General features: G+C 39.8%; 1 protein-coding gene and 1 long non-coding RNA gene across 3 annotated transcripts; one reads left to right on the top strand and one right to left on the bottom strand.

The window, feature by feature from the left end:
* Nucleotides 1-1,157: 1,157 nt before the first annotated feature.
* LOC122971817 (tumor necrosis factor receptor superfamily member 13B) lies at nt 1,158-11,197 on the bottom strand. 2 transcript variants are annotated; one of them, XM_044338565.1, is made up of 5 exons: nt 10,363-11,197; nt 7,950-8,084; nt 3,356-3,472; nt 2,526-2,876; nt 1,158-2,244 (listed from the first exon to the last, which is right to left on the bottom strand). In XM_044338565.1, exons 2-5 carry the CDS (start codon nt 8,062-8,064, stop codon nt 1,982-1,984), a joined length of 846 nt encoding a protein of 281 aa, XP_044194500.1. In that variant the 5' UTR covers nt 8,065-8,084; nt 10,363-11,197; the 3' UTR covers nt 1,158-1,981. The 2 variants fall into 2 exon arrangements, with proteins under 2 accessions (XP_044194500.1, XP_044194499.1); XM_044338564.1 differs by having other exon boundaries at nt 7,950-11,197.
* On the top strand, nt 4,872-7,362 carry LOC122971818. Its single transcript, XR_006399567.1, has 2 exons — nt 4,872-5,347; nt 6,810-7,362. It is a non-coding gene; the product is annotated as an uncharacterized LOC122971818 (long non-coding RNA).
* Nucleotides 11,198-11,272: the final 75 nt, after the last annotated feature.

Raw genomic sequence — 11,272 nt, 5'->3', positions numbered from 1 at the left:
GACACTCAAATAAAGAAAAATCTATATCTGTAAACTCCTTTGTGTTACTTATTTATTTTCATCAATAATTAATGGGAATTATTTATTTATTTTACTTATATCTAATTAAACAGGAGGATGGTAATATCTGTGTTTTAAATTGAAGACTTGCATTAAACTGTAGGTAACCATAGCAACAGTAATTTGTGTCAGTTAGTTCAAGCTAACTGATGGAACAGCTCACCAAGGGTTAAACACACTTTCAAAAATGGATGACGTGAACACAGCTTCTCTCTCCCCCTCTTTTTTTTTTTTTACAAACATATACTTAACTCCAAAGAATGAGCTCATGCGTCTGCTGCTCCAGTCATTCACATTTAGCTGGTGGTTATAAAGTGCCTATGTAGTCAAAACACTGGCGACTCCTTGTGGTAGCACGGGAAAAAAGGCACATGAGTGATTATTTTCAGAAAAACTCCCAGTTTTCACCCCCGGTGTGAGCACATGTAGAGATATGACATATTTGAAGTGATGACTATTTTTAATGTGCTATAACTCAGATACTGTGGGATTTGAAAAATGATGTGCATCACTGTAAGAAGTAGATTCAAAGTTCTCCACCTCTGGGACCTGCACAATAAATCAACCATGAGTAATAATTCCATCAGAGTAGGTCTTTTATCCTTTACTCCTGGCTGCTTCTTCGATCTGGAATCCAGCAATGCTTACTAGCAGTAGTACTGTTTGTTGTATTGTGTTTTTATGTATGGTGCGCCTCTCTTGTTCTGGTGGAAAAGCACCAAGCCAAAGTCACGCATTTAGACACACAAGAAGTGCCATTGTGTGACACTAGCTTTCTAAAATTATACCTTGTAGAAATGTGATCTTGACACACCAAGCTGACAGCTAGCTATCAAATGCCTTTGGACATTTGTTAAGCTTCTGTATGTGACTCTTACCTGTAGTTTTGCATCAGGCCACCATCGGCAGTAGTCAGTCCTTGCTTATCACAACTGTTTGGCATGTTGAATTACAGGCAGTCAGTGAGACAGAGCTATGTGATTGGTTGTTCAAGTGAAACACATGTTATTTCCTCCACCTCTTTTTTTTCTCTTCCCGCAGTGAAAAGATTATGGGCTGAGAAGCAAAACATTAGTGCCAATAGCAACTTTTTTTTATCAGACATCCTCCAAATTTGTATTCTTTATTTGCATATGAGAAGATAGTTTAATTTACTGACTAGCACAGAGCATACATGCATGTCAGTGGTCAGTAAGCAGTCAGCTTTGTAATGTGTTGAAGTGCAACTTCTAACAGAAGACATGATGCAATGTGAAGCAAAGCATCAGTTAATCTCCAACAGTCCTTTGCAGTCCACTTGGAGGTCAAGACCCTAACATGTCTGTCTTCCATGCCCAAATGACCTTGTAAGACCCCTGGACACACATACTCCCTAATGATTAAGGACATATTCTTAATAAGTGAACATTGTCACATTTCAGTGATATACTTACAATATGCAGTAATAAACTCTTTTACTGCCCTGTGGCGCAAGCTTGCACATTTCATCACTACGCCTTCATCAGGGAGGAAAACATTTAGATTTTCACATTTAATAAGAATCAACCACACAACAGTTTTTGAAATTTCCCTAATGGGAAGCTGGTCTTTCACTTGTTTTAATTCTTTGTTTTAATAAAGAGAGGCTTTTTATACTAATTATTGATGAAGCACTCCCACTGTTGCTGCTTGTTGCGAGGTTGATAGAGGTCATAGAAGAGCATGCACTCCTTTAAACGCCTTTTTTCAGTTTCACACACACACTTACAAAATATTGCCTCATGCTGTGACAGTGTCCGCAATTTCTTTTTTCAAAGCAACAAATAGTCCTTTTTTTCTTTTCCTTCACTATGCTGATGAATCTCTCTGATGTGTTGGGGGACACATTTATTCATTCCAATTTTCCCTGTGTGACATAGATAAGAGAGGAAACAAATGAGCCTCATCCCACTGCAGCCTCCGCCTGTGCCTTCAGTCCAGTTGTGCGTAAGCTCTCCCCAGTGCAGGAGGGACGTCCGTTTTGGATCTGGGTTTGCAGGGGGACAGCTTGCTGGTTGAAAGAGTAAGGTGCTCTCAGTGGCCTGTCATTGCCCTGGCCTAGTGCTGTCAGATCAGGGAAACAGTGGACACACACACAGGTCTCAGTGGGGCTGGAGTCCTCCAATGGCTCACGGTCAGTGGGACGGCTTGAATTTGTTACAAAATCTGTAGGACAGGAGAGGGCAGTGTGCACACACATTGGAGGAAAATATATGAAACGTGCCAAGACATTTTTCCCTGTAATTTAGAGACACCAATATACTTTTGAAATACCAAATAATTTGTTTTCTTAGTTGCTGAACATAAAAAAAGAACCTGAAGAGATCTGCCTGAAGGCAAACTGCTGTGCATGATTTTACCACTGGTCTAACAAATGACTTATTACAGCTAAACCACTAATTTATTACACTGATCTGAGCCTTGATTTGTATTTATACCACACCAACCTTTAGAGCTTCGCTCCAGCTGGCCACTCAGCAGACCAACCTCTTGGCCTGGCTGGATCACACGCTCCTGGCTGTGGTTAGCTGCCTTGGGTCCTTGTTTGGTGGTTTTGGCCCTGGCTCCCCTCAGAAAAACTGCCAAGGCTAGAGACAAGCTCGACAGCAGCAGCACCATGCATACGGCAAGGAGGGAGTAGAGGAGGACAGTGGAGTCGTCCAGGGCTGTCGATACCTCAAGCCCTCTGGAATTTGGGATGTGTGAGGTAAGTTTAATCAGGAGCTTTTTAGTGGTCACGGGACGTGATGGAGCTGAGGTGATAGGTAGCTTAGTTGTCCGTTCATGAGATGAAAGACCTTCAAGACAAAATAGCAAGTGCACCCAAGCATTTTACATTAGAAAAACTTAACAGCAATATCTTTATCAAAAGCAGTATCCAGGTTTCTTGGCATAATCTACACACCTGCTGCAAACAGTTTTCATTGAAAAGTACCCACATTTTTAATAGTGTTTTTTAATATTAACCATGAATGTTACTGTACATGGTTGTCACCCTAATCTCCAGGACATCAGGGAGTCATAGAAGTATGCATTCTTCATGTCTGCAAACCAAATGCCATTCAGCTCTATTTCACTGGAGTAATGGCCTTCAAGCCATAACTCTTTAGTGCCCTCTTTGCCATTTAACTTTAACAATTAGCCAAGTCATAATGAAAACTTTATCCATTGACATTTAAATGAACCAACAAAACAACATTTTTGTCTCCAAAGAAAAGAAGAAGTAAGCACATAATTAAATCTCTAATCAGGCCAGCACAGCAGGGTCAGTACTCACTTTGGCAGTGCGGGGAGCATTCTGGTGGATGTCCACCACAAACCTCATGACACGTCACACATTTCCTCAGCAGCATATCATAGAAGCGGCCAGGCAGTGCCTTACAACGTGCAGACACTAACAGGGGAGGACACACAGTGTGAACAGAGGAGGTGGAGGACATATGGTGAACTGAATTCACTTCTCCATATGGCATTACATTATATTAATAGTTTATGGGATATTTCTGGTTTGTCCAATGACAGTCAGCAAGGAAATAATTCCTCAAAAATTAAAATGTTGGCCATATACAGTAAGTGTTACACTGCAAAGGGTTGTATAATAAATATCACCTTTTTTTGTGCATACTCCAGCCCACCGTCCTGCTTTTTTTTAACATCCCTTCAAAAGTTTACATTGACAAATACCATCTTCTCCCCTTTATATGGGGTGGTGGCACTACACTTGTCTTTAGGACTTTGAGTAATTGTAAATTGTTTACCGTATACATATTTTGAAATTCCCCTATGTTTCATCAAAATTTATTATTTACATTTAGGAAGGATGGACAGATTAACGAACATCTACAATAGGACTGAACGTGACAATAGACCAAAATTAACAATACAGTTTTCTAATGGTAACAGCTTCAATGGTCAAAGCCCACAGTCCCAGTAATAAATATGAGAAAATGTTCCTGTGACCTTTGCATTTTATAAACTCATAATCATACTTTCATATTGTAGCCCGGTTACAAAATATGCATACATAAAAAGTTGTCTGTGATAGATAAATAAATAAATAAATAGGGTTTGTTAAAACAGTATGTTTATAATTCATATTTCTCATGGTGTTTAAAAAAAGTCAAGTTCATGGGTATTTTATTGTATTTTATTTTTATTTCTTTTCGTAAAAAAGCTTCTAATTTGATAGAGTGGTATCTTTCTAGAGAGGTATAAATAGTCAAATAGGTTTGTGTGTGATCGCAGACAGGGGGAGTGAGAGAGAAGGAAGGGAGAGGCTGGAGGAGCGGAGAAGAAAGCAGCAGGGGGTTAACGAGGAAATGCGGGAGTTGTTGATATCTGAAGTTGTGCAGGGAAAAGTTTATCATGGATGTATAATAAGAGCTGGATAGGGCGCCGCCGCTCAGCCTTGCAGCCATTTTTTCCCAGTGGCCACTCGCGGTATTTCAGCGAAAAATCCCCCTACGGCCCAAAAAGTATTTTCCCCATAAACCACCACTGTAAAACGACGTCTGTAAAACTGTTGACAGGACACCTCGAACTGCAAACAACGTCAATTATGACTCTTTCTATTATGAACTTTTGATTCATGGAGGTTTTATATTTGTAAAACTTTCCTCAAGCCGAGAAAAGCGATTTAAAGATCCGTGACGTCATCACAATGTAAAGTCTATGGACCGAGCGGGAACTCGCGGGCGGGTAAAGCAGGGGAAACTCTACTGCGCATATTCAGTGGGCCGTACAACGCGGAAGCAAACCCGGAAGCTAGAAACTTTTTTTAGGGTTTGCGCCAGGCGAGCAATTCCTATAGGACTAAATGGGCGCCATTTTTAGTCCGGTATCCAGCTCTTATAATACATCCATGAAGTTTGTATGTACCTGAATCTAAGATGGTCAGCTCGATAATCTGTAAAAGGACATGTTTTGGGAGCAACAGATAACCTCTACCTGAAGTTTGCTGCGCTGTAGCCAACTTGAAAGAGACTGCTTGTTAATGAAGTGAGCAGTGAGTTAGCAATGTGAACGGACTGTATGCTGCTGCTAGCTAACACAGCTCGACAAAGTAGCTTCGTCTGGACTTATTCCGACCTGGAAACGAGAGACAACAACCAGATAGCGCTCTGAGCCACCCGGTGATGCTCAGAGTTCCTCTGGCAACGCTGGATAACCACCAAACTCCGTGAATATGCCCAAGTGCTGCCATCCTGCCCATGGACAGAGACCTGTGGACTGTTAGCTTTCTCTGGAGGATACCATAACTCTAAAAACGGTACCAAACTGCTTTATTTGTTTTATGCTTTGTATTAAGTGAAACGACCACCAAGTTTTGATCCCTACAATCACTGCATCAGGCCTGCAACGATTTTATTTTATTTTGTTGTCATATCATTTTGCCGGTTTAGCATTGAATGATAATTGGTGTGTGTTTGGTCACTGGGATGGTTCAGCGCAAAAGTAAAAGCAAATAATTAATTTTATTTAAAATTGAAAGGTAAAAAGGGAAAACTACTGTGTGATTTGTGAAACAAAAGCAGTGAACACTTCTGAGATTCAAGTTTATATTATTTTAATTTTGCTTTAGAATTAAATAAGAAATGATTAATTTTAATTTAAAATGGTTTCTGAGTGTTTTTATTATTTCAGAGGTTAAAGGACATATAGCCTTCATACACTATACCTACTTATATTAGATTGTGGTATTGTACTGTGTTAAAGGGTTAGTACACTTAGTTATTTGTTACATTGTGGTCTCACAATAAGTTATATTCAGGAGGCATAGGATTTCTAAAGTTACCCAAGCTAAAAACATTAAACTAATCAGAGATTATATAACCAATGAAATTAGGATAAAGAACTCAGGGTCCCATCTACATAATATTAGAGGGTAGACAGGCTACAATATGTATTCCTATACCTCTGTCCTAACATACTGTATGTATGTCTGTATGTGTGTGTACAGGATGCAGCTTCTAGAGTTTTAACTAGAAAAAAGAAATTCAACCATACAATATCAGTGCTCAGGTCTGAGCCGACCGACCAAAGCACTCAGCTAACAAACAGGTTTTGGTTGCTTGTGGAAGATGGATATCCATCATTGTCTGTGCGCATTTACTGTGGTATTACACGTTCCCAAATTCATATTATTTATTAGAGTTATGTGGAGTTATGTCTCATCGCTGGTATAAATGAAAACCAGACAAGAGACGTCCTGTCAGAGGAGTCAGACCTGCAGGCTCACATGTCCCATTAAAATACCCCAAATCTTTTTGGATGGTTTTATTTGTTTTTCCTTAACTTCCTAAGCTCATTTTAATTGAAGAAAATGAAAGAGATACATTTAACATAATAATGTATTCAATTGTCATGGTCTAAAAAAGTTTGGGGACCACTGCTCTAACCAGATGGAGGGTGATGGAGATGACAGTCACTGCACATTTTATTTCTGAAGATTGGCGACTACATTCATTCGTTTTGGAAACAAAAGTTTTGCAAGTGAGCCACACAGCTGCCAACATAGCAGAGTGACTCAGTGAAGTGATGGAGGAATTTAAAATTCCTGCAGAAAAGATGGTCACAGTCGTACACAACAATTCTGCTAATATGGTGTTGTGCGCTGTACTACTGTCTGAACCCGTCCTAGGATAACGTCCAGGGAGTTGGTTGTGCGGGGCACACTTTGCAGGTGTGCATAAATGCAGTTCTGAAACAAGATCTGATCTGTCAAATCACAGCTGCTGTCAGACATCTTGTGGGGCATTTCAAGAAAAGTCCCAAGGCTACAGCAGCTCCTACTGAGAAACAAAAGCAACATAAAGCGGCTGGAAAAAAACTCATCCAAGATGTCTCGACACGATGGAACTTCACATACTTCATGCTGGAGCGCTTCCTGGAACAGAGGTGGCAGGTTACAGCTGTGCTTTCAGACCGGTACCACCCAACGGCTCACAGCTGCCCATCGGAGGGCAGTGGAGGACATCGTCTCGATGCTGAGGCCTTTGATCACTCTCACTGAGCTTCTCTCACAGGATGTCAATGCATCTCTGTCTGCTACGCTACCCATGCTAATAAATATGAAGAGAAGCCACTTGTTGCTGCACGATGATGACAGCACGACTGTAAAAGCACTGAAGAGAAAACTAACTGAAAAAATTGACAAAAGCTTGGAGCTCACAGGGAGTTTCAAGATTAGCATATATATCCAAGCTGCTGTCCTAGACCCATGTTTTAAGAGCTTGACATTCCTCGATGCGGAGAAACGAGAAAGAGCAGCAGACAGAAGGAGAGAACAATGAAATTAAGATATACTTAAAGGACCAAACAAAGGTTGATTCAGGGCCACTGAGAAAGTGGGAATTTTTGCACTGATATCAGTTTGCTGTGTATTTATTTATTTGCTTGTTTAAATAATTTTAAACCCTTTAAGCCCTAATTTTAATGCTCATGTTTCAGGCCCTACATGGTCTGGCACCACAATATCTGACTGACATGCCTGTCAGCTATGAACCAGTGAGACCCCTGAGGTCATCTGGAACAGGCCGTCTGGTTATTTCCAGGGTCTCCACGAAAAATTGGTGAAGCTGCTTTTAGCTTTTATGCTCCCAGCAGCTGGAACATCTTACCCAGTCATGTTAGCTGTGCTCCAGTGCTGTCATCTTTTAAAACGAAACTGAAAATCTTCTTTTTAGCTGCACTTTTAAGTAGTCTAGGTTGCTGGTCTTAATTATTATTATTTTTTAATGATTTTTAACTAACATGTATTATTCATGTGTTTGTTTTAACTGTGTTTACTCAAGTCTGATGTTTTATCTTGCATGTTAATGAAATGGAATGAAATGTGTTATATAAATAAAGCTTTGCTTTGCTATACTCACCGCAGTAATTGTTGCATTTGCTGTTAATCTGTGATTGATGGCATACCATGTGACAGGGTAGACATCTTTTGACCAAGGCATCCTCGTACTCACCCTCAGGGCAGCTTCCACCCATCAGCCCTGATAACCCTCACACTGACACACACACACACACACACACAGATACATTAGAAGAGAGATGTAGAGGAAACAGCTGCAGAAGGTGAGCAGCTATGAACATGAGAATGATATAATGTGCTCGATGCACATGTAGCCGACATACAGTATTTTACACCAGACCCTTGAAAACATCCCTCTAATCATCTATAGGTACACTTACTATATTAGTAGTACATAGCTGTTGATACAACAACCTACTTTATTATAGAAAACAGTTGGGAATATACTGTTTACCAAAGTTAAAGTCCACAGCTGCAACTTGCATCTTTTTGTCAAAATGGGGCTTAAATATACTAAACTAAACTGTACTTTACTGTGTAATACCACTACAGTATATTATACTGTACTGTTTTAATGTCACTTTTTGTTTTATTTTGTATTTGTTCTTTATTTTCTTCTGCATTTTATTATATATTTTATTTATTTATTTATTTATTTATATGTTTTATTCAGACTCGCTCAGATGCTGTAACACTTGAATTTCCTCGACAGGGATCAATAGAGTCTTATGTTCTCGCGTCCCTCCATTGGCTTCCGGTAAAATTCTGAATAAATTACAAGATCCTGCTGATTACATATAAAGCACTCCATGACCTCGCCCCTAGCTACATTTCTGAGCTCCTCGTTCTTCATTCCACTTCACGACCTCTTCGATCCTCAAATCTTGGCCCTCTATCTGTCCCCCGCGCAAACCGCAAATCAAAAGGTGACCATGCATTTGCATTCTCAGCCCCAACTCTGTGGAATCATCTTCCACAATCTGTTAGATCGGCTGAATCCTTTTAAACGATGCATCAAAACCCATTTGTATCGACAAGCCTTTGTATAGACCTCCCTTCTTGTTCCCGTGTCCTGCTTTATTTCATTTTGGTTGATTTCTCTCTGTGTCATGTTTGTCTATTTCATTAATCTATCTGTTTCAATTTTGCATGTGTATGTGCCTGTGAAGCACTTTGTAACTGTGTGTTTTAAAAAATGCTATATAAATAAAAGCTTACTTGCTTATGTTACTGCATTATACAGTACACTGTAATATACTATCCTGTCCTACAGTATACTATACTATCTTTTCTATACTACACTATACTGTACTGCACTATGATGCACATTACTATACTGTGCTGTACCATACTGTACTACAACTGTATACTGTACTACACTACACCGTACTACACTACTGCTTTAGCTGCAATACGGAAGAAGGAACTGTGAGCTGCACTAGTTTGTGGTGGCTGCAGAAAAACATACCATGTATTCTGCACTTGCAACAGTATAACGTCAGTATTAGTGGGTGTACACTGGATGTGCGAGGGAGAGGCTGTTAAACTGTAAAAACTCTTCTGCTTTCACCTCAAAAGCAAAGCAGACCCATTTCCTTTGGCATTTTTACATTTTTTTAGGGCAAAGAAATGTACAAATTCCAATAAATTTATAGATAAAGGGTAATCATCAACAGGCCTGCCTTGCGCTAGCTCCAACATGTAAACTTCCATTCTTTCAAAAATCATGTCTGTTCTCAAACACAGCCCTCTTCGCTCCAGCGAACACTGGGTCAGTGGACTGTGAAAAAAACACACACATCTAAACCACCTCCGCCCTCCGCTGCTTTCACACACATAGAATTGTAAGCCTGATTCATTGTAGAGTATATTTGTCACACCCTGATAACCAGCACTCAGTGTCTTACTCACACCCCCTTTCAGATTTCAAGGACGGTAAGTAATTTGTAATTATCATAAACACATAATATGTTTTTTTAAGTCACAAATATCCAAAACCAAAGTGTGTATTTCCATACAAACCAAAATCATAACTAAGAGTTAGGTGTCTTCTTTTTCATGGATTTAGGTATGTTTGTGCCTCCTTTGTGAGTTTTATTGTAGCTTGCTTTACTATTTATCTTTTTACCCATTTTGAGAGACTTTGTAAGCTTCTTATGTTCGGTCTCACCTACATTGTCTGTTATTGTGTGTGTGTGTAACTGTAGACAGAAGTAAACTTTCACTTTTTTTTAAACATTCAAAGCAAAATGAAGATGTCTGCGGTAATCACAGAGCTGACTGAGGGCAACCGAACCGCCACACACCTACAGCTCTTGTCTTTATCACTTTCACACATATTAGAAGCTGTGACATCAAGGGCTGAAGTTGAGAGTTTGAGCCCTACTTGAAACACAAATACTGAAAATACAACACTCAGTCTGCTGATGTTACCCGTTACGGGTTGAAAATAAATGTTCAGAGGGATCTCTTACCTGGCGAGATGAATAAGCAGTGGGAGAGTCCTTGGTTTGACGATGAGTGTGAGACAGGCTTGTATTTCAACATAGACGCTCATTTGGGTATGAACTCATTGCCCGGTCTGGGACTTCCCCCCCCCCGTGTGTGACGAGGATCCCTGCCACCCTAAAACACACGCACACACTAAGGTTAGACTAATATACAGTACCTATAAAAAAAAGAAATCAGTCCCCCTTAAACTGTTTTGTGTATGAATCACAGTGGATGTACTGGATGTTTTGACGCTGATCATCATAAAATATATTTTTCTGTCGATTTTAATTATGAATTTCCACAAACAGACTTAAATAACTACAAAAACAAAAACTTGATAAAGCTCAAGCTGCTGCAAATTCTGGATCGGACTGAGGTCTTTGTCACTTCAGTACATTAACGTTGTTGTTTTGAAACCTTTGGCTTTATGACTCGTGTATTTGGCTTGTGGGAAATCTTTTCCCAAGTCCCAGTTTTTTCAGTCTGGAGCAGTTTTTTCTACAGTATTTATTTATTTTTTTTATTCATATTACCCTCTTTCTTCACAAACTTTTTTGCCAACCCCAGGCTTTGTGGTTGGTGTGTTTCTGCTGATGTGACGTGTTTGTATTGTGTCAAATAAAATGTACGTATGGTGGGTAAAAAGCTCGATTTCTGTCTGATCATACCATATAAGCTTCTTCCACTTTGTCTCTCACATGTCGTCTGGTGAATAGTATTGTACGCCCCCATCAGGGAGTCCACTAAAGACACTCCTTACTTTACTCTGAAGGATTTTTGGTGCTTACAACCTTTGGTGGTCTTGGTAAGGTGTTGGGCCACCAGAACAGCTTCAATGCACCTTGGTATTGATTCTACAAGTCTCTGGACTCTACTGGAGGGATGAACACC

This window comes from Thunnus albacares, chromosome 20, assembly GCF_914725855.1.
Source record: "Thunnus albacares chromosome 20, fThuAlb1.1, whole genome shotgun sequence".
Taxonomy (NCBI): Eukaryota; Metazoa; Chordata; class Actinopteri; order Scombriformes; family Scombridae; genus Thunnus; species Thunnus albacares.
Note: the sequence above shows the minus strand (reverse complement) of the source record. Positions and strands in the feature narration are given on the sequence as shown.